This window comes from Larimichthys crocea, chromosome XII (genome assembly GCF_000972845.2).
Source record: "Larimichthys crocea isolate SSNF chromosome XII, L_crocea_2.0, whole genome shotgun sequence".
NCBI lineage: Eukaryota > Metazoa > Chordata > Actinopteri > Sciaenidae > Larimichthys > Larimichthys crocea.
Window position 1 is genome coordinate 16,685,192 of NC_040022.1, and position 24,873 is coordinate 16,710,064.

The window sequence follows — 24,873 nt, forward strand, 5'->3', positions numbered from 1 at the left end:
CACCTATCAGTCACCAGTTACAAAATTAAAAAGTGTTCTCTATAAGTGGAAAGTTAGTCACATTAGGTGACGAGTCAAAAAGGGTTTCTCTTCCAGGAACCACGAGTATCTGTGTCAGATTTTGGAATTATCCATGAACAAGTTTTTTTGCGGTGTTGCCAGAAGAAAGTTCATGTATCTTTAACAAAAAAAAGAAGAGCAATCCCATGTATTTTACTTGATCCAAAAGCAACATGGAAAAGACAGATTCAAAGAAAAATGGTAAAAATACTGACGCAGCAGAGCAGACATCAGGTCATGTTTCAACAATGTTGGACACTCCTAGATTTTGTCCCATTATATCTCAGTAGCATCTTTTATTAGACCCTTCCTGTCAGGCAAATGTCCACATCTTTCAAACGTCTCATGCACCATTTGTAAAGCAGGCTTTCTTGACACAGCTACTTCCAAAGCCACAGAAGACATTTTACTGCTGTTCTCACATGCTCAGTGGTATTGCTTGGAGCTAGTAAAGTGAGTTAGAAATTACAAGTTAATACATGTTTATGTGCCCACCTTCTCTGAGGAAAATCTAAAAAAAGTGTATATTCACATCAAGCATCTCCAGCATTTGTGTTTTTGCTCTGGATTTTACTGGCATCACCATTCACGGTCTCCGTACCACTCGTGGTATAATTTAAAGAACGTCATCAAAGCGTGAGCACTGTTAAATTAGCTTTTTTTTTTTATTTACAGGGCAGACCACATATACAGTACAGTTACAGGCTGCTCCCGGGAAAGCCAGCCTCACAGCAGTTCTCGACACACACCGTCACATCAAAAGCTCCTGAGATCAAAAGGAAAATTAATGACACTTGTCAAGAACACACTCGAAATCTACACCCACATATATAAAAATAAAATTACACGGACTGATCACGACTGGTAGAGATGAGAAGATGTCCCCTCGAGTAGACGTTGCCTCTAGACTCCACATCTAGGATCAGTGCTTCCAAATCAAAAAGGAGTACGGTTTGATTATACAGCTGATCTCAGAGCAGATCGTACTGAGCAACATCAACTGGAATTATTCATATTCTTCAGGAGTTGTACTCCAATGCAAAAATAAAACGCAATACTGTAGTCATAAATTTGAACACTTTTTGCAATACCATTAGGGCTTTAATCCAACTAATACTCGGTTTAGTAGCTTTGTATCATCTGACTAGTTAAGGGACACTGGTATTTACCTAAAGGACATCAAATCTTAAAGATTTTCAAAGACTTGGATATATTCATTATGAAGTAAATAAGTACTTTCAGATTTCATATTTATCTGTATATTCAACAGGGAAAATGATGAGTCTAGGTTACTACAGTTTATGGGGTTTTCTGTGTTTTCCGTCTATGAGTAGGACCATCAGGAAAGTAAGGTTTTCTTTACAGGCAGGTACAGTAATATATTGTAAACTAGGGCTCATTTAGGGTAGCACAACATTACAGGACACTCCGATAGAAATCCACTGTATAGAACACAAAGCCTATGAAGTTCAGTCATGCAGGATATTGATTCCAGTTCTATACATTACAGTTCTATCTAACAGGTCCCAAACAGTTACAACTAGTACAGTTAAAACCCTCGGAGACACAGCGACAAGAGAGCAGCTGAACACTTTCTGTCCAGGAAGAAGAGGCGTTTAATGGCACAGTATAAGTCCTTGATCCATAATAGTCCATAGTAGTGCTAAAGTCAGTGACTGTTGTGATTCGCTACTGAGTTGAGTGTGGAGTTGTTTTTATCCAGGTAATTTGTGTGTGTGCGCGTGTGTTTTTTTTTTTTTTAGGCTAACGTCACAGAGAAGGCGATGGTGGTGGAAGATCTGGAGCTCATGTCCGCCGAGGCTCCATCCTGTAGGACAGCTGCGTCAGTGCCCTCTGGTTGTCGATCACACAGAGCTTCCTCACGTAACCCCGTACCTCCGCTTGATTTTTGTTGGGTTGGCATATGTCGGGATCTAATGCGGCGAGACGCGAAACAGAAAAAAATGTGATTGGAAAGATGCATGTAAATGTGTAAATGTGTGCTGATAAGTGAAGAGCGGACTTACTGAAGGGTTGGCTTCTACAGTGCCTCACTTGCCGAATTGTGTTCGCTATAATACGCTGAAGAGATGAAGATAAGAGACTCTTTAGATGTTAAACCAATCTTGAGTGAAAAAAAGTACACGACACATGAAATATATCCATAAAGTTAATCATTCAACGTGCACACAAACTCACCATTTTCTCAAAATTGACCATACTGTCAATGAAGGTCTTGTTGCCCTCATGTGTAAATGTCATATCTGTAAAGAAAATAATTCAATCCCTCTCAGCGTTCATTCATACGTGATACAGAGACTGAGGTATTCTTAAGAGAGACACGTGTTGTACCTTTGAGAAGGAGGGGCATGAAGGGGATGATTGGTGGTTCCAGTTTGGTGACAGTGAGTCGGTAGGACCGGTGGTTTCTCGATGGGTCCTGTCACCAAACAAATAAACAGTGTCTGAGAGATTTTAAACTCGGGGACTAGTGGGATTATCCCTAGTGTTAAAGCTGCTGTAGGTATGTAGTTTTGTTCCACAACTGTGCTGATAAATATATAATTTCATGCAACTCACCATCATACTTTCAAACTCAGCATAGAACTTCTTAAACTTGGTGGGAAGTTTCTGCCAGAAAGAAAACCCAGAACATTTCATTGTTGTACTTCAGCAGCAGTGGAATACACACAAGGTTCACTTGATGTATATTTGACAAAGTTTACCTCCCATGTCTGGCTCAGTCTGCTTACTGCAGGGTTGCTCATCCCCATAATGATGGCAAAGAATGAATTCAGGTTCTTAAACTCCCGGCAGCTACGGACAAATACACAGAGCAAGTGAATGCAAGTGAAAAAATCAAGCATGTACGTGATAAACTCTTCATCTAAGTGCAGTTTGCGACAGCGACCAGCAGGTCCGACTCACTGTGCAGCTATCTTAATGAACTTCTTGAGTAGCTGGACTCTTTTGCTCAGCTGCCCGCAGAGGCAGACCTCAGTGACCACCCACAGCTGAACCTGGTTGAACCTGCGCAGAAACAGGTCCAGATTGGCCGTGGTTCTCCTGAAGCTCTGTCGGCCAAACGTGTGGTAGAGGAGCTCGTGCTGGGAAGAGGAGAGAGGAGACATTAGGGGGAGCCGGTTTTAAGTTAATCCAGTGGACAGGTCCTGCCGCCTTGCATCTATCAAACATTACTCCTGCACTCTCTTCATTTTAAAGTGTAAAATAAGACTCTGTGCAGCACTCGATACACTTGTAACAGATCATAGTCTTCTACTACTGGCCTGAAGATGTTTTTGAGCATGTGTGTATGTGTGTCATACCTCATGCACACAGCTGAAGAGCTCCCAGTCAAACAAGGTCATTTGGTAAGCCAGGTCCTTGGAGCTCATCAGCTCAAACGTTGACATGGAGCCTGCGGTGGGACCCTCCTGGTCTGGAAGAGGAGTCTGAGACGCACAGACACAAATTCACACATTTGTACAAATTCATATGTACATAAAACACACACCCACAAGTACAGGTTAAACATATTTAAGAATAAATATATTCCCATCAAAATATTTCTACACACTGTACTGTAACGATGCAGATAATTCCCACAGTTTCCAGTAAACGGGAGAAGTACTCATCTCTTACCAGACTGTTGAGCTGGTCTCGAGGACAAGCAAATAATCTCCCGTTGATGCTCAGAGAAGAAAACACTGACACATCATTTGGCTTCAGGATTATTTTTTCTGTAAGAAAAATGATGGTTGAGTTTGACACAGATATGGTTATATTGAAAACCACAAAGTAACAGTGGGTATACCATGCAGTACACATGGTATGATAACCTGTCTGTATGTGATGTTGCTGTGAATAGTTAAAAAAATAAATAAATCGAAAATCAGTCTGGATTCTCACCACTAGCGGAAGTGAGGTGGACCAACAGGAGCTCGTCAGTGGTGCCAAGTTTGTCGGCCACAGCGCTGATCACTTCTCTTCCAGTCGCTGCCACAGCTACCCGGATAGTCGTGTATGTGTGATCACTGCAGTACACCTTCAACAGAACTAGATACACATAGAGGTGATTTTCAAAATGTGAAGGTGGTCCTGGAGCAAAGATCAGGGATTCACAAACTATCAAATTCATTGTTGGGGCAAAGTAAACATGACAACGTTCACACCAACTTACTGTCATCTTGATTCCTAATGGGCTGTTTCTTCTGCAGCCGTTCCTCTCCATTGCTGAACTGTCGGATTAGGGTTTTCTGTTGAATTACACGAGACAGTTTGTAGTCAGTGTCCCCATCATCATGATACAGGTAATATAAAATAATTAATATAGATTTTTAGTGGTTCAAACTGACCTTTTTTGTGGATTTGGCTTCTTCTGAACTACAAAATGTAGAAGAAAAAAAAAAAGCACTGAATGTGGCTAGTACGTGAAACATCACAGTGGAAGTTTAACATGCAGAAACTGGGAAACATACTGTAATTTGACGACTTTCTCCAGGTCAGGAACCAAGTCTTTCAAAGCTCTCAATATCCGAGAATCATTCGATAAGCTCCCATACAACTCCTACAGAGACAGAGAGTAGGAACCGCACTCAAACCAAATGCATATAAATCAAGGGATTCATTTACTGTCATTTATTATCATTTGAAAGTTTGCTTTTGGTCACCTCAAGGAATGAGATGGGAGCAGGCTCCTCCTGTAGCATGTATGTGTGTGTGTTAGCCCAGCGCAGGGCCAGAATGAGGGCCCTCCTCTTACTGTTGAGTGCATACTCCAACCTCTCCTGTTCAGAGCCAGGCGGAGATGCCGCATGGTAGGTGCACACAAGGTTAAAGATAAATACAAATACGTAAACATTAAACTAAATGAATCATCACAGAGGCTACATCCATATTTATATACATTCAAAAACATTCTGATTTGCACAATACTTCCAAGCTTAAAGGCAAAATGCTCTACTGAAAACTGATATTTCAACCTACTCAAGGCCACGGTTAACCTTCGTCACTGCATCCCAGATACCAAATAAGGCTAAAATCATGAGTGCAGCAGTGCTAAAGCACAAGGAGCTGACCACTTGCACTACAATGACTAAGACAATAAGAAAAGACCTTCTTGGCCAGGAATACAACTTGTTAGTATGGTGTGAAAAGAGGTGTGCAGTCGGTGAGCAGTTCATTAGTGCTGGATGGTCAACTGCTGCTTCAGCGCTTCCATAAGCAGAACCGGTAAATTGCACAATCCGAGATGCTGTCAGTACAGTAGCACTGTTATAATATGCAGCAAACAACAGACGTGTCTGTCCATTTCACAGTGGGTTTGTCAACATGATATCCCAGCTGGAATTCTAAATTTGTACATGTATTTACTTGATAAATGGGTACAGAAAACATATGCTGTATATAAAAAGGCAAAAAGGATATTGTGCCATGAGTAGAGGGCACAGCTGGCTGGTGGGCATGAAGACACAGTGCATGAGGACAAAATCATCCACTGCTGGGTCTAACAAGCAAAGAAAAGCAGATAGTAAAACAGAAGAGAGTGAGACGGGAAAACAAAGGATGTCAAGAGGTTTAAAGGGCAGTGAAAATACCGTTCATCATGAATCCATTCATCCAGATTTTATTGGCCCATGCTTCCTTCTTTCATTACAATGCATCTGGACTATCTGGTAATCATCTATTCAAAATTCAATTAGGCCTAAAAGCATATTCATTTTTTTCTATTCATCTACCTGGTTCACTGTGATGTATGTCCATCCTCATTGTCTCCAGGAAGTGGTCAAGAATCTTCTCTGGTGTTCCTGATATCACAGTGTACCTGAGAAGATGTACGTCGACGGTTTCATTTAAAGTACACGAAACGAGGCCTTTTTTTTTTGAAAGTCAGACACAGAGAGAGATGCACTTTAATGTACACAGGACTGTATGCAAGACTCCTCAAACGTACTTGATGCTTCCCAGGGTGGAGGCGCGAGGACTCTTTTCTAACACCAGCACGACTTGTTCGTGCTCTTTCAAACGCACTGTGTTGGCTTCCACGTCCTGAAAATACACAAACAAAAATCAAAATGCAGAAATGTGGAAAATGTGTTTAAATGTAATACAGCGCCTCTGCCAGAGGAGGGAGACAAACATCATAGTAAGGCAGTATCACCAGGTACATAGTGCAGCATGACACCACCGACAGCCCAAATAAATGAATTGTGAGAGATTTCATATAACCATTGACTCAGCTGTGACTTTCGGAATGTAGATTGCTGGTGTGGCTCCGCTTGTATCCCCTCAGAGGACAAATGTCTATCTCTTGTCAACCTACCCTGAGTATTCTGTTGAAGTCTTCCTTGTCCACGCGGAGGAAGTGGCAGTTGTCCTCTCTCAGGACAATGGAGGCAGCACGAGGTGAATCTGTAACCAAGGCCAACTTCCCAAAGTCATCACCCTCGTGGAGTGTACACACCACACCCTAAAACACACACACACACACACACAAAAAATACAAATAAACACAAACACAGTTTATTAGTCATCTCAAGCCATGAAGAAAAATAAGAAAGGAGCAAGGAGCACCAGGACAGTGATGAATCATCTGTACTTGTCCGTATGTGTTTGTGTGATCAGTGTGTATGCAAGCATATAAGTGACTGTAGTGACTGCCACTATATAGTGACTGAAAAATCACTGTCTGGTGTGAAATGTTGTTTGCATACAATCCCCTTAAGCTATTTAATCATCGTGATGAGTCATGATGAGCTGAGCAGAGTTTGCCAAACTCCACTGTCGGTATTTCCCAGCCCCACTGGGCAGATACTGCTGGTCTGCTCCATACCGACATGATCAGATACACATAATCCATTACTCACAGATGAAATGTCATCAAATGAAGCAGAAAACTACAATAATGGTCGTGTGTCAAACGGAGAAACACACCTTGCCGTAGATAACCACATTGACAGAGCCCTTCTGAATGATGTACCATGATGTACCCTCCTCTCCTTGGTTGAACACTAAGAGATAAAGAAGACAAACATACATACAAGAGACAGATACATGATTAACACGCACATTCTGTACACCAGAGGTCAAACTGTGAGATGATACACACCAGGAGGGCACAGGGAGAGAGACATAAGCTGCAATTTGCATCAAAATTGATACTCTTACTCCTACTTGGTGTTATAACTCAAACCAAATCTGAACACCCATGGATAATATACTTCCTGAGGATGTTATTATATCCAAAGTCACAGATAAAAATCCATAAATCTGCTTAGAAATCAATATTTCCTTATTATACTCCAGGATTTGCCTGAGAATCATTATCCAAACTTGTACAATTATGCCACAAATCAAAGTGAGACAAAGAATAATAACACAAGTACAAACCCATTAATATGAACTTTTTTTCCCACATTTTTTTTACAGTAAGAAGGCTCAGAATGACCCACTGACATATTCCTGGAACTCTCCTCTATCCATTTATATGGAGGTATTTTCCCTGCATGGAGTGAAAAGGAGGTGTTGGGGAGGTGTAAACTCACACACGGTTCCAGCTTTTGCATGCGACTCGAAGATCACAACGCTCGCCAGTTCCCTCTTCACCTACAAACCAGAGCACACTGCTCAAGTCATATTGGATTTAGCTGCACTGCAGAAACATGTGAGAGGGCAGTAAAAAACGCACAAGTCAGGATTTTTAAGGATTAGTTAAATCGACCTGGGAGTTATTACAGTCAGTCATGACAGCTCACAGAGAGTTTAGCTTTATAAGACTATTAGCTGGCTGAAATTTATATTTACCAGCATGAAGTGTTAATGGAGGGAAATAGGAATAAAAAACAATTAAATAAAAAAAACTTGAACCACTAACTGATTCCAGGAATATATGGAGAATAAAAGCATAAAGCAAGAGGCTCTAAAGACTTAACAGCCTTCTTGGAAACCTGTACTGTCCCTTTAAAAGAAAAGTGGACCGGCTGACTCACAGTGTTGGAGAGGTGAGCTAAGGCCTTGATGTGAAGCAGCTCATCATAGATGATCTCTAGGTCATCCCCTGTCCTCTGTCCAGGTCTGCAGACACACACAGAGGTTACTCAGAATAAACACACCATGAAGATTTCATGCGCGCGCTTCACGTCTTATTGCACTGCACTAAAATAAGTAATGCTAAAATGGTGGCCGTTTTTGAAAGTAGTAACTACAGATGATGCTAACTCACAAGCATAACTGAAATATGAAAAATTATTATGGGACAGTAACAGGACAGTGTAATGGTTTAATAATTATTTATTATTATTGATTTTTACTGACGATTTCCTCAGGATCATGCGCAGCAGTGCGTCTGGGCCGATCTGAGCGAGGAAGAGGATGGTCTCTGGCAGCTCTTCCTCACTCTCCCTCTTCTCCTCCTCACTAGGCAACGGCGTATCCTCCTCCTCGTCGTCAAGAAATCGGTAGAACAGGTACTTATCCTGGAAACCCAGCTCCTGGTCCACTGAGGAGCAGACAAGCACACATGGTCAAGAGACACAAGTGTATCTAAAAACATAATTTCAGACAGGTATGTATGATTTTGAGATTCAGACGAGATTTTAGATGTTTTATATTTAATTTCCACACTGGTGTTTATACTGACACTTACGTAAAACCACTACTTCAACTCAGAGTCAGAGAGGCTTTGCTTTGCCTAAAAATTAAACTCTGAAGAGCACTTAATTCTAATGTATGCATTCAGGAACACACACAGTAAGACACGGATAATGAAGAAATTAACTCTCTCTCGTCTTTTTTTGTTTTGGGAACTGACTATTGTTATGTTATGTTAACTGTGCATGTAATGAGGCTAAATTGCATACATTATGTGATGAAAAAGCAATAGAGAAAGATTACATTACCATGGTTGAGCACCCCTTCTTCTAGTAGTGCCTGCCACATCCCGACAGCATGGGACCGTGTGAGAACACAGGCACTCTGCAGCACCAACCAGTCCACCAGCTCTGTGCCTACACAGCATTGTCTGCAATACACACATACCAGTAAAATTTCTGAAGCGTGCATAGTCAAAGCTGGAATCGTGTACAAACATACTCTTACCTGTATGTCTTGAGGTGGTACTTCCTGTCTCTGATCATGTGTGGGGCTCTGGACAGGATGGCGTTGCGGAGAACCTTCCCCGCTCTCTGCAGCTTCTCTGAAGGAATCTACAGAACACACATGAACACCGGGGTAATTTGGTGAACTGTTTGCAAACTATAATCCGTAATAGTCAGTATTTGTAATATTTTTTATACAGACAAAGGCAAAAAATACCAATCCGAGCTCACATTCTGAAGAAAAGAAAATGACACATTATCAGTCGACCCTGGGCAAACTGACTAGAATAATGTCACAGGTCTCAGCTGCCCAGTATGCTACCAGGTTAAAGAGCTTAGTCTGGAGGGCAATTCAAATCAATGAATTCCTCTGCAAAATGCTGGGAAAATTTCAATTAATCCACAATAAAGCTGATATTTTTGACCTGTTAACCTTGATTTTATTCGACATGCTGCAAGGCATGTATGTGAAGTAACATACAGGACAGTGCTATACAGTACTCATACAGGTAAAACTGTGGCAAAGACCCATTCATACAAGCAGGCACACCCTATACAGATCACACATGCACCAAAGGGCAGATGTGTATGAACACACACAGCTGCTGTAAAAAACAACAAAGCAAAGCATGCTAATTGGGCAGATGGGATCTTTCTTCTATGTGCATGCATTAGCTACCATTAGCATAACTACAGAGGACCACAGCTGTGAGTCATCACTTGTCTCTTCTCAGAGGACAGACACCTCGAAAATTCATTCTGGCATTCGGGTTCATTCACAAACATGAAAGTATGTGGCACTGCACAATTTTTCTAAAGAATTAAGTGCCTTTTGATTTCCAATAATAGTTACAGCATTTTTTCAAGCTCATCACTCGTCTATAGGCCAGCACACACACACACACACACACACACACACCTTGACCCAAGTGGTAAGGCATCCAAGACAAACTGGGACTGCCGGGGCCACACAGTATATTGGTTGTGAGTTTGGTTCATTCATGCTTTGTGCACCACGAGGAAGGGGCACAGCTCTCTGAAACGTGTTGGCAAAGTTCACTGAAGGAGCAAGTTGCCATGCTTTTACTTCCTGTAATGATCCATGAGGATCCAAGCAGCAAGCTGGACTTTACCTTGTTGTGAGCTTTGTTTGCAGAGTCTGAGTTCATGTTGTCCTTATCTGTGAGTCCTGAAGAGGGAAAAACAAGTAGAATATCTTGACAATATTATTATTCCCAATTAATAATACTTATTATACAACATTATAGTTTATACTACATTATACTTACTGCCTAATGTTTATCCAAATGCAATCTAATTATTTTCTATTTTCTGTTTCGCAATGCTATGTTAATGTTTTTAATATCTAATATACAATTAAAACACACTTAGGTCCAGTAATTAACCATATTACCAAAATTTACAGTGTTTCTTTTATTCTTGTGTGTGTGTGTGTGTGTGTGTGTGTGTGTGTGTGTGTGCGTGTACTCACTGTCATTGTTGGATCCACTCTCCATAGCTCCATAAGGAGGGGCCAACAGTCCAGCCAAGCTCTGACGATACTTCTACAAGATAAAACACACACATGCATCAGAATTCATGTCAGTCTTGAAAACATTCACACCTCTGTTATTATGATGGATCATTTATAAGACACTGTCATCTATTAAACATCAAGACCCATCTCTCTCACACACACACACACACACACACACACAGCAAGTGCCTCTCAAAACAAAGCCCTTTGTACAACCAAGATCATTTACATGCAGAACAACTAACATTATATAACACACACACACACACACACACATACGCTCGCAGCAGCATTCATACCAGGGTTAATTAGAGTGTACAGATGCTGCTCTTACAGCTGTTAAGAACAATAAACTGTGTTTGCATTTCTATAGGAGAGACACCGAAATATACATAGCAGGTCATTTTGAGCCTGATTCTGCCTCCGCTCTTCTGCAAGGTTATTATCAAGCAACCTATGCCCTCTGAGGACGGACACACACACACACACGCACAGAGGAGAGAGACAGAGACAGCATCTGTTTGACCTAAGCACACAAGCATCCCCCTGTTAACGTCTTTCTTGCACACAAACACACAGAAGCATTAAAAACATTGCAAAACCTTTTCTGTAATTTTACTTTTTTCATTTTGTGAGACAAAAAAACACCCCAAAAAAACAAGTAAACATGACAGTGAACACGCTCTAGCTGCTGTGCACAACACAAACTACACAGTGTTACAGTCGCAGAGTCAGACTCACCTGAGGTAACACACTCGGCTGCCTAATACTGGAGGGATTCAAACCCTAGAGAGGTGCCCTCTGCTCCTTTACAACTCACACACTGGCCACCGGATAGCATCCTGCTCAAAACAAGCTGTTCTCCTCCTTTCTTTCTTCCTCTCCTTCTCTCTCTCTCTGTCACACACACACACACACACACAGTCACCCTAGTGTTTTCTCAGTCTCTCGCCACGATCAAGCCAAGAACCAAACCACTTTCTCTAACAGGTTACCACGGTGATCTGAGTCTCCCTACAACTGAGCTACTCTAGTGGAGGAGGAGAGCGAGGGGGGGGGGGGGAGACAAAGGCAAGGAAGGAGGCTGGCCAAAGACACAACACGGCCAAGGGAGGAGAGAGGAAATGGGCAAGTAGCAGGTGAAAGGGAAAGAGGAGTAAATGAGGGTGTGTGAGTAAGACTTAGTCCAGGCCAACCAACCATCTGCTGTTTGATAAACTGTATGTTAACATATCTGTCACAAACAACAAGCTGTTTTACATTTACACCCCGTTTATTCATCTCACTTTCATTTGGTGTTGTCAATTATGGAGCAGCGCTTTTTTCCCCCCTTTCATCCTTTCATCAAACACATGACTGCATTCATCCTGTAGCTTTCTAGTCCTCGCCACAAACAAGCACATGCACACAAATTAATCCACACACACACAAAGGTCCTTTTACTATCAGCTGAATAAGATCCAAACGAGAACAACCTTGGGCTACGTTTTCTGCTTTACGTCTACTGTCCTAAAATAGACAGCAGAGAGCGAGACTGAGTGCACTTAGACGCCAAACAAACACACTACAAGCCAGATAATAAGATAGCACACGCGCTTTAATAACCAATTATCGTCTTGTTGTATCTCGCTTTTACATGTTCCTGTGTCATAACATGGAGATATCATGTTTCATCAAATGTAATTTCATCTAGCGATAATAATACTCAGGAGGTCGTCATGTTTTTCATAAATGGCAACAATGAAGAGATAAATAGTTTTATAATGATGTCGACAGCAGAAAAGCTGTCAAAGCTGTCATGTTCAAAGTCTTGTTCATTTTTTTTATTCATTACAAGGCTGTTTGTTCAAGTTTTACCCATGCATAACACATAGAAAGGATCAGTCCAAATAACCAACGTTTTTATAACCAAAACCTTTATTATGTGAAAATGCTCCATAATCAATCAATATTTAATACGCAGAAAATCTGAGTGAATATTTGTCCTTTTTAGAGCAGTAATGAAAGCCTTAAACACTTTTATTTCATTGGCGAAGTAAAAACCTAGCAGCAGAACCTGATGTATCATCTTTGTCTAGTCAGATTTTCATTTTCCCCTTTTTCAAACTTGTAGTAGCCCTAAACGACGCTGACTCAGGTGACATCACCTGAGGACTTTTGTCAGACATAATGTAACTCTTTTTTTTCCCCCCACATATGTAGTCTTATTCCCCAAAGACTGGTAAACGCACTGTGACGTGTCCCCTGTAAGTCGCTACATTTGAAGTCAGTGGTGCACCGAAAGGCCTAGTGTGTAAGGTTTTACATAGTTTGGCAGAAATTGAATATAATAATTATAACTATATTTTCTTTAGTGTACAGTCACCAGAAAATAGGATGGATTTTGTTATCTGAGACCGCCGGTCCTCTTCCACAGAGACTGTCATGTTATATAGATCTATAGAACGGACAGACACTGGCTCTAGATAGATAGTTTTTGTGCTTTTTGTCGCCGCCATAGTTTCTCTTTAACATTTGGAATGAAAGGGTGAGGTGAGGGGTTGCAATGAGCTACACCACTGGATACTAAATACTACACACCGGTCCTTTTAAGGAAGTAGTAGTATAAGAATATATAAGTATCAAAGCATGAATGCATATAAGAAGAAAAAAAAGCAAAACTAAATGAATTTAGAAAGAGAAGATCAGAGGCAGAATATGAGATTAGAGCCTGACTAAACACTTTGGGTGCCAACTGTGAAGCTACAGTAAACCAATCCACTCTGCCAGGACTTCCTCCCTGAGAGCGACCCTGTGAATGTAGAGGGTAACCTCAACAAGGAGGCCCACAGAGAGGCCACTACTACAATGCCAACTCTCAAAGGAGATGCCAGGCCTGGTTATCGAGTGCTGCCACTTGCTTCCACTTCTTCCAGTTTGTGCGATCTAGTATCTCTTTGCAATATCTGATGCTGCTGACTGTGAGTTTTTAATATTCTAGACGTGACTCATCAATACTTTTTCCACTCTCATGTTGTACACATTGACATGTTATATTGATGGGAGTTAAATCTGCGATATACCAGTGTTAGCCAGGAATATCAATACTCTTACCCATTTCAATGCCCCTCATCTATGACCTTTTCATGCTCATCTGCACTGTACTTTGCATTTTTATTGGTTTAATATCTACTGCCCATTAATATCACAGCTTTCCTACTGTTTGAAAACGTGTACTGAGTAGACAATGGCTGTTCTCATTCTTTATATGAAGGAGCCATTTTGATTCGTCATTTTGACCGAGGTGTAAGTAATGATGTTAATTACAGGAATGGAAAGTTACATGAATGGAGCCGTTCAAGTTGTTAATTACACCTGTGGGTTTCCTGTGGTGACCTGTCAAAATCTCTCCGCTGTGAAAGAGGCAGAGTTTAACTATGTTTTAACTACACTATTCTGCCTGTATATAGAGAAAAATAGTATTTGTTCAATCAGATTAAGCTATAATCACCAGCTTATTGATGACACAATTACTCTGATCGCGTTGGGATAATATCTCACCTCTTCTTTACCTCTTTTTTATGGTGTTGCAAGGAATAATATGCACTTATGACTTTTAAATTCCCACCACACTTGCGGAGCTAAACATGTAACACATACTGTATATATATATATACACCTCTTGGTGCACTGGTTTGGTGCATCAGCGCTTGTGCTGTGAATGCTCACTAAGCAACAGCAAGGTCTGAAAACATCAGACATCTAAAACCACACACGAGCACACAGGTACTGTAGATACACATTCATCTCTCCCTCTCTGTCTCTCTAATGCCTTTATCAGCTCATTGTTGAGTGTCACCTGAGGTCTCGCAGGTGAAACAGAGGGCACTGTCCACAATGGTGGACAGCCCCCTTGTGGTTGAAGTCACAATTACAATGGAAGATTATCTGAAAATTTGAGGGAAACTTTTAAAAAAAAATTTCAAGCCTGAAACCTTTAGGTAAGTTATAAAAGACAGAGTTCTTGCTGAATCATGAGGTTCCAGCTCATACAGTACAGCAGCCCGTACAGTTTTTAAAACACTCGTTGTCTCTCACCTCCCAGAGGCTCTTGAACTCCCTCTGCTCGATACGGAGCAGCTCGCTCGTCTCTCTGCTGACAATGGTAGCGTGGCGTGGTGTGTTATCCAGGATGGACTCCCCAAACGCTGTCCCAATCCCCAGTGTACAGATAGTGACTGCATCCTGCACACAAACACAACACATTTGTTTAAACTGTTGCTGCTTGTTTTAGAATAAAAGTGAGCTGTCATGTAAGTTATTCTCTCCCACACAGAGACAATAACTTGTCTCCCACACAGAGACAATAGCTTACATTCACATGGCTAAAATGAGGCCCCTAGAAAACTGAATAATAATGGTTATACTGGTCCTGCTTGTGGCTAAATACACTACTAGGGCTGCAAAAAACTATTATTTCAACATCAAAATTATCATCTTTATCGCCATCACAATTCTCTAGAGCCCAAGGTGATGTCATCAAACATCTTGTTTTGCCCGATTAGTCTAAAACCAAAACAATATTCAATTACCCCCAATGTTGAGACAATGAAAAGTAGGATATCTTTATAATTTATAAGCTTACAACAAGAGAATCTTACTAATTGATTGATGATTCGATTATCGAAGTGAATCTATTTCCATAATCCGTTAACTGCTGTAGGCCGAGACATCACACAGCAACAGCAAAAAGATATAATCACTGGGGTTTTTTATAGATATTGACAGACTAGAAGAAGAGCAGACAGATTAATATATGGTAATTATTGCAAATAAATTCAAGTATGAGGGACTAGTAAACAGAGTCTCTTGTAAGGAAAATATCTCTGGGTGCTAGATATAATTGGACAGGCTAGAGGCAAGCAAACACACACACACACACACATACACACACATGCCATCCACTGATTTGGACAAATATTCTGCATGCTATGGAAACCTTTTCAACTGTCCACACTGACATTTCAAATATAGCCACTGAAACTAGGCCACCAATGGCACTTTAGGGCTACATACATAAAAAGGATGTTTCACAATGGAGGGGCTTCTTATCTCTTTAAGGGGAACAAATCCTCTCTCTCCCTCACTCTCTCCCCCATGTCATTCTTGTCCTCTATATGTATGCCATGTCCACGCTCTGGCATGAAGGGCATAACAAGTGGCAGAAAGCAGAGTTCTCAGTGGACTTGTTTTCTGTGCCGTGGCAGCTTTGCGCTGGCATATTTAAGCAGGGAGACATGAGCTAATGGGCTAGAACAATGTCATCATTGAAGAGAGTCGTGCAGGAGCGGCTCTCTAACATGAAGAGCACTTGTCGACAGAGAAGGTTATGATAAAAATAGTACAAAAGGGGAGTAGGAAAATGGTAGCCGTGAAAAATCATGCATCTTTACAAAAATAGAAAGCAAATTACAGAAGAGTGTTCAAGATTCATTATTCATTTGTGATTCAAAGGATTTACAGGAAACAGAGGAGACACACACACAGCAGCAGCACAGGTAAAAATAAGCAGTATGTGCATGTAGCTGTGATCTGACTTATACGGCTTACTCTTACCTGGTGGTTGGCAGTTTCTGACACTTTGACATCCAGGGAGCCAGACAGGACAGCGTACCAACTGGTGCCTATGTCTCCCTGTCGAAACACTGCAAACAGTACAACACATTCAACATTGTAGAGTGCGGGGTGATTTTTTTTTCCTAAATCGCTGTGTGGACATAGATTCATGAACACAACAGATTCATGCATTCAGAAAAATATGGAAGCGTATGTCATCACTACCTAATATCATATCACAATGTAAAAAAAACAAAAAACGTCAGACATTCACAGGTTCCAGCTTCTCTCATGTTGTCAGGATTTGCAGAGTTCTCTCTTTTACATGAGCGTAAATATCTAAACGTGACAATTTTAAGGTTCTCCTTGAGCTAACTATCATTAGTTATACATTTTATAGACAAAAAGTAATTGGATGATGAATCAGTGATGAAATACTTGAAGAAAGTGATCAAATGTGCTTACAGCCATTTCCCACAAATGCACCATCATTTGCATGCAGAGAGGTGTGTAAACATGAGTTGAAATGATCACGGTATTTGCATTCAAATGGATCGTCTGCAGCACGACTGTCATATACACTGAATGTATATATTCATACTGTAAAGTGACGCCTTACTATAAAGTCTGAGCCTGACAGCCTCAGATGCATCTATTGTCATACACGTAACGACAACTATTATGTCTGTGTGCTTGTGTGTTTGTGTGTGTGTGCACGCGTATGTGCGTGTGTATATACGTGTGCACGTGTACGTACATGTGATGCCTTTTTCCAGACATTCATAGAAGGCACAGGCGCAGATCTGCAGTAAGAGCGGAGGTGGGAACCTGTGGAAGGCTTTGACCTCTCTCAGTCTGGTCAATATAATGTCCACATCCTCTCCTGAGCGCTCAGAAGGCCTGTGAACAAAAGAACCATTAATTAGATCAAACTTGAGCTGTTAAAAGAAACATAATCGGTGGTTTGTCGTGTTTTGGCCTATTAGCTGCAAAACTATTTTAAACAAAATGATTAACTGCATGATGTAACTTGTTCACTGCTATGGATTATCAATCTTAAGTGAGTCACGGAGGGTAGGAAAATCAATCAAAAATCTACTGTATGCTTAAGAAAGAGGTTGGCAGCAATGTTGATATTTGCAATTAGAAGCTAATGGACTAAAACATGAAAAATCAGTGGCATTGTCCTTTAAGATAAAAGGCAGTCTATTGTTTTAGTGTTATCTATGCGTTTGCATTGTGTGTGTGTGTGTGTGTGTGTGAGCGAGCATGCAGCTTTATTGTTCGGCCTGGTGTCCTAGCGATAACAGTGTCGAGCTGCAGGCGATACTTCCCTCGGCTCAGACCCCCCGCAGGGTGTTGATGTAAAATCTCATTTGTACTGCTGCTATTTCTAATACGCTTAAATCTGAACGTGCGCACACACACACACACACACACCTACACAAGCAGATAATTGTTCTGAAATCTACATGGGTTGCAAAGGCACGAGAACACAAAGAAGTTTGATCTGAGAGCTTAAGCATTCTGTTCTGAGATGTGGTGGTGAAAAACTACAAAGGCAGAAGATCTCGGAGTAACACACACTGCAGTTATCCCCATTCATTCACTTATTTTGCTTTGCTAGTGACTCATCCTTGCATTTGTCTGTGTGCGTGTGTGTGTGTGTGTGTGTGTGTGTGTGTGTGTGTGTGTGTGTGTGTGTGTGTGTGTGTTCATAGAGAATAGCTAATGCTGTATGGCTTCTTGCTTCACAGACGAGAGGTTGTCTATGCCCTCTCCTCCTTCAGCTCCTTCCCTTGCTGCCAGCTCTCTCCTCTTTGTCTGCCTCCACACAAGAATTTCCTGTTTCTCTCAGGAACATGATAGGAAAGAAGGGAAAGAACACCCCCACCCCGCCTCACTTCTTCTTTAGGCTACCCATTTTCTCCTCCATCCATTAAGTCCCACCACTAACACACCCGCACTCACTATCCTCCCATTATTATCCCGTTATTTCAGCTTTGCAAGCTCACAGGCAGCATTGACTGCCTCTTTTAGCCACACACAGACATACACACATGTACATACAGGGATAAACACACATATATTTGTGTCCTGGAGCTGTAGTACATTTTCTTCCATGCCCAGGACGATACTCCCAGATAAACACAGACTTAGCCTTAAGGGCTGCGTTGCACAACACATCTTCCAGTCCCACAACATCTGTGGGCCATTACAGATGGGTCTTTTCTTTCTCTTTCTGTCTTTATATCCCTTTTTTTTTTTTTTTGGATCTCTGACTCATCCTCCCACTGGCGGCGTATTAGCCCTCTGTGCTCCAACATAGCATCATATCCCAGTGTAGGCCGGGTTAATGGTTTAGACAGGTGGACTCCCACACACTGCAACAGGAAGAGACAGTGAGGTTAACTCTGCAGGGTTGAATCGGTAATACCAACATCACCCTTCACCTATCTGTCTACAGTGAAACTGTTAAGATGCATCAGTTATAATCCCCTGGTTAAATCCTTGTTCGCTCTATCTTTCTGTTTTCCGTTGTGCATGCTCGCTCCCTGTCTGTCCAGAGGAATCTTTCTCCTGGCGTCGGTGTGAGACGGATGTGACCTGAGAGCTGTTCACCTGATCTTACTATCCCTTCACACCCCGTTTTTTTTTTCCTCTCTTCCTTGACTTCTCCCTACCTCAGCGCCTCTACTTCCCCTCTACTGTTCATGTTAGCAGAGATCTCAGCTTTCAACCACAAATTATAGCCACACACACACACACAACCAGCATGACACACCGAAGAGAAAATACAAGAGACACCAGAAGGTTCAAGCAGATTGTTTTAGGGAACATCCATCTGGAAAAATACACCGTTTCCAGACAAAATAAATCATAGGTTGATTTGTGGCAGCCAACCAAAATGTCAGAAGCGTCAACACAAACAGATTTCCCGGGTTGCCAGATAAATGTGTTACTGTAGCAGAGAGAAACTCTTGAATTACGCAGCTCTTTCCACCCTCATGTGATTCACCAGTAACAACCTGAGATCTTGTTAAAACACTGAATAATAATCAACATAAAGTTTACAATGTATTAATTAAAAAAAAAAAAAAACCTAATGAAATCCAGCGTGGACATTGAAAAATAACCAGACTTGTTTTGGAAATGTGTGTGTGAACTGATGAAAGTGCTCAGTGCTTTTATTCCCCTGCAGCAGCAGGACATCAAACTGCAACTGCCATCTGGACCCGGTGCTGTGTGTGTGTTGACTGGACCGTCTATTACCTGCTCCGGGAAACACTGCACACGACAAATCTGATCTTATCTCACACACTTCACACTCACTAGCAATAAATGTCTCCGGACAGATATATTAGAGACAGTCGTATCTTAACCTCTGTCTTTCTTTTACATTCCCCCTCTGCCTCCTCCCTCGCTCTTCACTTGCTCACATCAACAGTTACTTCAGATGAAAGCTACCAAACACACACACACACACACACACACACACACACACACACATACTGCTGGATATTGATTGAATAAGGGGTACATAGCTGAGGAGCACTGAGTGCTCTTCAACAAGATGCTGTCCTGTATAATATTACTACCCAGGCTGTCTTTACAGACACTAAGCTTCTACTGCATATCAGCTCTATTTAGTTTATTTAACACCAGATTGGACAATTATTGTAAATATGTCAGTATAACAAGGAACCCACACCTGTCACAATGGATTTATATCATATTTTACCCAATTTAACATATTTTAAATGTATTTCTTTAAACAAAATATAGTGGTTCAAGCTTCAAAATGTGAGTATTTTATAACAGCAAACTAAATATATTTGGGTTTTGGACAAAACAAGCAATGTGAAGACAACACCTTGGGTGTCTGGAAAGCTATGACAGGCATTTTTCACCATTTTCTTACCAAACTCTCAATTCATGAATCAAGAAGATAATCAGCTGATTAGCCAAATATGAAAATAACACTCAGTTGCAGCACTACGCTTAATTCCGTCTATCAATGACAAATTACAGCGGCGCATTGTATTGCACATGCATCCAATCTTATCACAGGTGAGAATGAGAAGACAAGATGGTAGCTTCACGTTGCCAATAGTAACGTGAGGATGTGTCATGGTGAGGTGTGTACAGTATGTGTGGGTGTATAAGCTATGGGGTGCATGTCTCATATATCACTGTTTGATTTAGGTGTGAGGTGCATCATCTAAAGTCATTAGTGTAGAGGCTGCTATTTCATCTTGTTTACTTATTTAAACCCACTCCCTTGGATACTATGCCTTTTCTGAGACAGACCTTGGATGTAAACTGGGCAGATACAGCATGGAAACACTGCAGCTTCTAGATTGTGAAAGAAGACTTGCTGTAAATTGACTGTTGAGTTATTCAGACCAGAAAAATCAGCATTGTGGCAACAAAAAACAAAAAAAATGGACCAAGAAAAACAAAAACAAAGCATTGCTCATCATTTCGAGATAATCACTATAACACACGCCATGGTAGTATTTATTTTCTTTTTATGTAGCTATTTGATTTAAGCAGGCAGACATAAACCATGTGCGTCTAATCGGCCACCTATCACAGCTCATGCAGTGCAGAGACATCCCAGTGAACCTCGAAGCCACCAACGCCTTTTTGACCCATCACACACAAAAACAGCATTTTTCTAATAAATAAAGACAATAACAGTGTTACACGCTGCAGCCTTTACTATCGCTGGGTGTGCAGTGGAGATTGAATGAAAAAACGACTGTAGCAAAACAGTGTGAGCAAAACAAGGCGTTTCATGCTATTACTGCACACTCACACACTGCACACGCAGCGATCGCCGGTTGCGTTTGAATCACGTTGAATGAAAAGAGGGTCGAGGGGGGGAAAACGCAATCATCGCCGCGGCGTGGAAGTGTCTCGCACAAGCGTGTGCGTTCACCCACCTTTTATCCAGGCAGCAGATCCACTCCGCCGACGGAGACGAGTTGGGGGACGTCTGCACCGCGACCATCTTACCCGATCTTATGACGGTGAGACGCTGCGATGCTACCGGAGGAGGCTTCCCGGTTTGTCGGTGGTCGTTAATGAATATGAGCTCCGGCTGCGCCCCCTCCCCGCCCCGCTGCTACGAGCTGCCTCACACAACCAGAGACTGCTGCTGCTGCCTTCATCATGGCATGCAGATGACTTGTGTCAGACTGCCTTAATTGGCTCTTTGTAGGGCTCACAACAGCATGATACACACTGCAGTGAAATGGACATAATTAAACATCAGGATAGAATATACTAAGTCAGTTGTTAGACTACTATAACATATATAGTACAATGTAGGCCTGTGTGTGCAGCCAGCAAGCACATTTGAAGTAGGCAATATCAGCAAACACATTCAAATACTTCAGTATCAATACTTGTGTGCTTTCCACAGGATATTTAACCAGTGCTGTGCACAGAGGTGAGCAGTGAAGGGCAAGGATTCTGTACACGTGACATCTATTGAGAGGGAGAGGGATCCCTCCTCTGTGGCTCTTCCTGAGGTTTCTTCCACCTTTTTGTTTTCCTGTTAAAGGTTTTTTGTGGTGCAAGTTTTTCCTCACTCGAACCGAGTGTCTAAGGACAGAGGCTGTCACTCCCTGTACAGATTGTAAAGCCCTCAGAGGCAAAATGTGTTTTGTGAATTTGGGCTATAGAAATAAAATTTGATTTGATTTGAAGGGGGGGGTGTCAAGCCTTGTCATTCTGCAGTCAGCAGAAATGCCTCTGGGTAGTGCTAGTGCTGCTCCAGTGTGACATTAGGGGAAAACACCCAATGAAGCAGCTAAATACAATGCACAGCTGGAATGTAAACAGTGCCAACGTTCATTTTCCAACAAGCGCCTTGTCTCTGATCGCAAATAAAACAATTAAAAAAGCATCGTGTTATTTGCAGGTATACAGGGCTTTCACATGTTTGCGCCTAAAGTGTTTGATTTGATTGGTGAAACGTCAAAATTAACAGGCAGAGAAATGATCTAATGTTGCTGTTATCAAAGTTTGGATGTTGTTAATTTGCTGCAATGGGTCTCCAGTGTCCCCATTTTCTCTGAAGACCTGATCAGGACCAAAGAGTAGTGTCACATACCTCTGGACATTCTTGAAAATGCACCGTATTTGGGGTCAAAGTTACTACAAGTTTTTAACTGCTTATGAAACACTCTAATAATTATGCCTCTATATGACCTGCATAAACAAATAAGACCATTAATGTGAATATTATTCGTAATGCTTGCCACCAGGTTGGATTCCCCGAGAAATCTGATGAAATTAGGTAGTGGAAACACTTTTGTCCACAGGGGCCGCCAGACTCAATACAGAATGAAGTTCCTTGTAGCTACTTTAATTGTGGAAGAATGACTGTTCACATTTGCCTTCAATTCAGCACTGATTTATTTCTATCCTTGATCAAAGTATCATAGTGATAAATGGGATCTGGTAAGAGCAAAGTCTTGGGATGAGAAAGGAGGCGAGAAGCCAAATCAGAGCATTTTCAGTATAAGGCCAGTCCATATAAGGCAACATTACATAAACAAGCTGTTTATAACCATTGCATGTATATGTAGAGGCTTTGATGTGCCTTAATTAAGATCAATGCAAGACGCTGTGGCCTTGAAGGATTCCTCTTGTGAAATGGTGTCTGAACAAGCAAGAAAGCAGCGTCACTTGCACTTGTTTTGTTTCAAGTCATGAGAGACAGAGGCAGCAGCAGCAGCAGCAGCAGTAGAGATGCAGCCTGTCACCAGGATGACCGCAGCCACCGCAGCAGATGGAGGAGGGGAGTGAGGGAGGGAGGATGAGGAGGAACAGGGAGGTTTTGACCATTCAGCACAACCTAAAACCATAACTTACGTCCCACCCATACTCTACACGAAAACAGGAAGAGGAGCGAAAACATAAGATGTAAGAGGAATTTAGTGATTTATTCTGTGTTTGGTGTCTGCTCTGGAAAAGCATGGCAGGTCAGATAGAAAGAGGAGAGCAAGGAACATGAAAAACAAGACACTAGGGAATAAGTAGAATTGCTGTCGCATGTTGAACTCCCAACTTAGACCCTCTTTTTCCCCCATTTCATCTTGCATACTGACATCGTTAAAGCCATTAGTTCTACCGCATCAGGTGAATGATACGATGTGTGAATGAGTGCACCTGTAGCAGCTGTGTGGATGTTTGTGCTTGTCTGACTGCATCTGTTGAGATGGCACTTCAGCGTGCTTGACTGTAACACTTGAGGGCAATTGAGCAAGTTTTCACCATATTGTGAAAATGAAGTGTGTGTCAGTCCAGCTGTCTCTTAATAGCGTTCTATTTTTAAAATGTTCTTTCTGAAAAATGTGAAGAAAAGAAAGAGCAAAGCTAGAAACTATAGCGGGTTAAACCTGTGAACACGATAAAAAAAATGTTTTTTTAAATCCTCTTAATACAAATTGAGATCAGTATTCAGAATGTCTTGAAAAAGAACTTCATTTATACATTTATATTTGAAATATAAACCTTAAATATTGATTTTTATCAGTGAATCATTATCCGTTTGTCTTTCTGGAATTGAATTTGTCTTTTTGACTTAGTCTTGCAATAAATATTATTGATCCACTCCATTTTAATTTCATCCTTTCATGACATATATCAATGCAAAGCTTTTTTGCAAAGCATGTCACAGTATGATGAAGACCACTCTATATCATGTTTGACCCTGGTGAGAATTAAATCCATAACTCAGTCAGTGTTAGTGCCAAGCTCTACATATTCATCCACACAGAATTACAGCATTATTACTCATGTTGTTAAAATAATATGTGTGCAGTACACACATCTAGACACAAAGTGGCAGTATCATTGTTTATGGATTCATAGATGCACCAACACTTGAGCTATAAAAACTGCAGTTTAAGGGGCCCATCAGACTGATTCACAGCACCGTATAAACCAACTGTGCAGAGGTGCAGAACTGCTACATTATGCTGACCTGTGTGTTCATCCCAGCCACACACCGGGTACAGAGAGAGAGAGTGTGTGTGTGTGTGTGTGTGTGTGTGTGCCTGCACTTAAATGTTCAGAGGATTGAGCGCAAGTCCCTCGTGAAGCTCGGAAACTAAACATGGCTGACTGAACGGATAACCATATGGGGCATGACTGTCTGCCAAATGCAGCTTACATGACACACATACAGCTGATATGATCAGCTGTCAGACAATATCTCGCTGTCAAGAAAGCATCTGTCCTTTCCCCTTAATTTGACTCTTCATATTAACTAAGTATTCACTTTATATTAGCTAATGTGGTAGCTGTTCAATAAGGCGGGACTGAAAATTATAATTAGTACTACAGCCACACATGCTGGATTTTTTTTTTTAAAGGTCAATACTAAGATTTGTTGTAACAATAAATTACAACATACTATCAGGCAAAACTATGGCTTAAAAAGGTCAAATCTGTGAACACTGAGATAATTGGTTTATATAGCAAATGTAATTGTAAATTGTAAATGCAAATTTCTTTTCCATTTGTTTTTCTTAATTGTTATTTTTAGTCATTGTTGTCTCAGTTATT

General features: G+C 41.3%; 1 protein-coding gene across 2 annotated transcripts; it reads right to left on the bottom strand.

Moving 5' to 3' along the window:
- Positions 1-1,830: 1,830 nt before the first annotated feature.
- LOC104932605 (rap guanine nucleotide exchange factor 4) lies at positions 1,831-21,481 on the bottom strand. 2 transcript variants are annotated; one of them, XM_027284734.1, is made up of 30 exons: positions 21,237-21,481; positions 17,045-17,187; positions 16,288-16,376; positions 14,770-14,916; positions 10,648-10,720; positions 10,289-10,344; positions 9,157-9,263; positions 8,958-9,079; positions 8,374-8,557; positions 8,049-8,133; positions 7,605-7,665; positions 6,994-7,070; positions 6,383-6,529; positions 6,014-6,108; positions 5,799-5,884; positions 5,488-5,566; positions 4,731-4,881; positions 4,539-4,627; positions 4,416-4,443; positions 4,241-4,316; positions 3,970-4,116; positions 3,703-3,800; positions 3,387-3,512; positions 2,989-3,167; positions 2,787-2,877; positions 2,641-2,691; positions 2,413-2,500; positions 2,260-2,324; positions 2,088-2,142; positions 1,831-1,994 (listed from the first exon to the last, which is right to left on the bottom strand). In XM_027284734.1, the coding sequence occupies exons 1-30, from the start codon at positions 21,302-21,304 to the stop codon at positions 1,867-1,869; spliced, it is 2,991 nt and encodes a 996-aa protein (XP_027140535.1). In that variant the 5' UTR covers positions 21,305-21,481; the 3' UTR covers positions 1,831-1,866. The 2 variants fall into 2 exon arrangements, with proteins under 2 accessions (XP_027140535.1, XP_019133188.1); XM_019277643.2 differs by lacking the exons at positions 14,770-14,916; positions 16,288-16,376; positions 17,045-17,187; positions 21,237-21,481 and adding an exon at positions 11,434-11,701.
- Between the last annotated feature and the right edge of the window lie 3,392 nt (positions 21,482-24,873).

Excerpts from the sequence above, each read along its gene's own strand:
- LOC104932605 (XM_027284734.1), bottom strand. The coding sequence starts at position 21,304 with ATGGTCGCGGTGCAGACGTCCCCCAACTCGTCTCCGTCGGCGGAGTGG. Across the intron at positions 14,917-16,287 it reads CAGAAACTGCCAACCACCAG|GATGCAGTCACTATCTGTAC; the intron begins GTAAGAGTAAGC and ends GTTTGTGTGCAG. Across the intron at positions 4,117-4,240 it reads CATTAGGAATCAAGATGACA|TTCTGTTGAAGGTGTACTGC; the intron begins GTAAGTTGGTGT and ends ATGTGTATCTAG.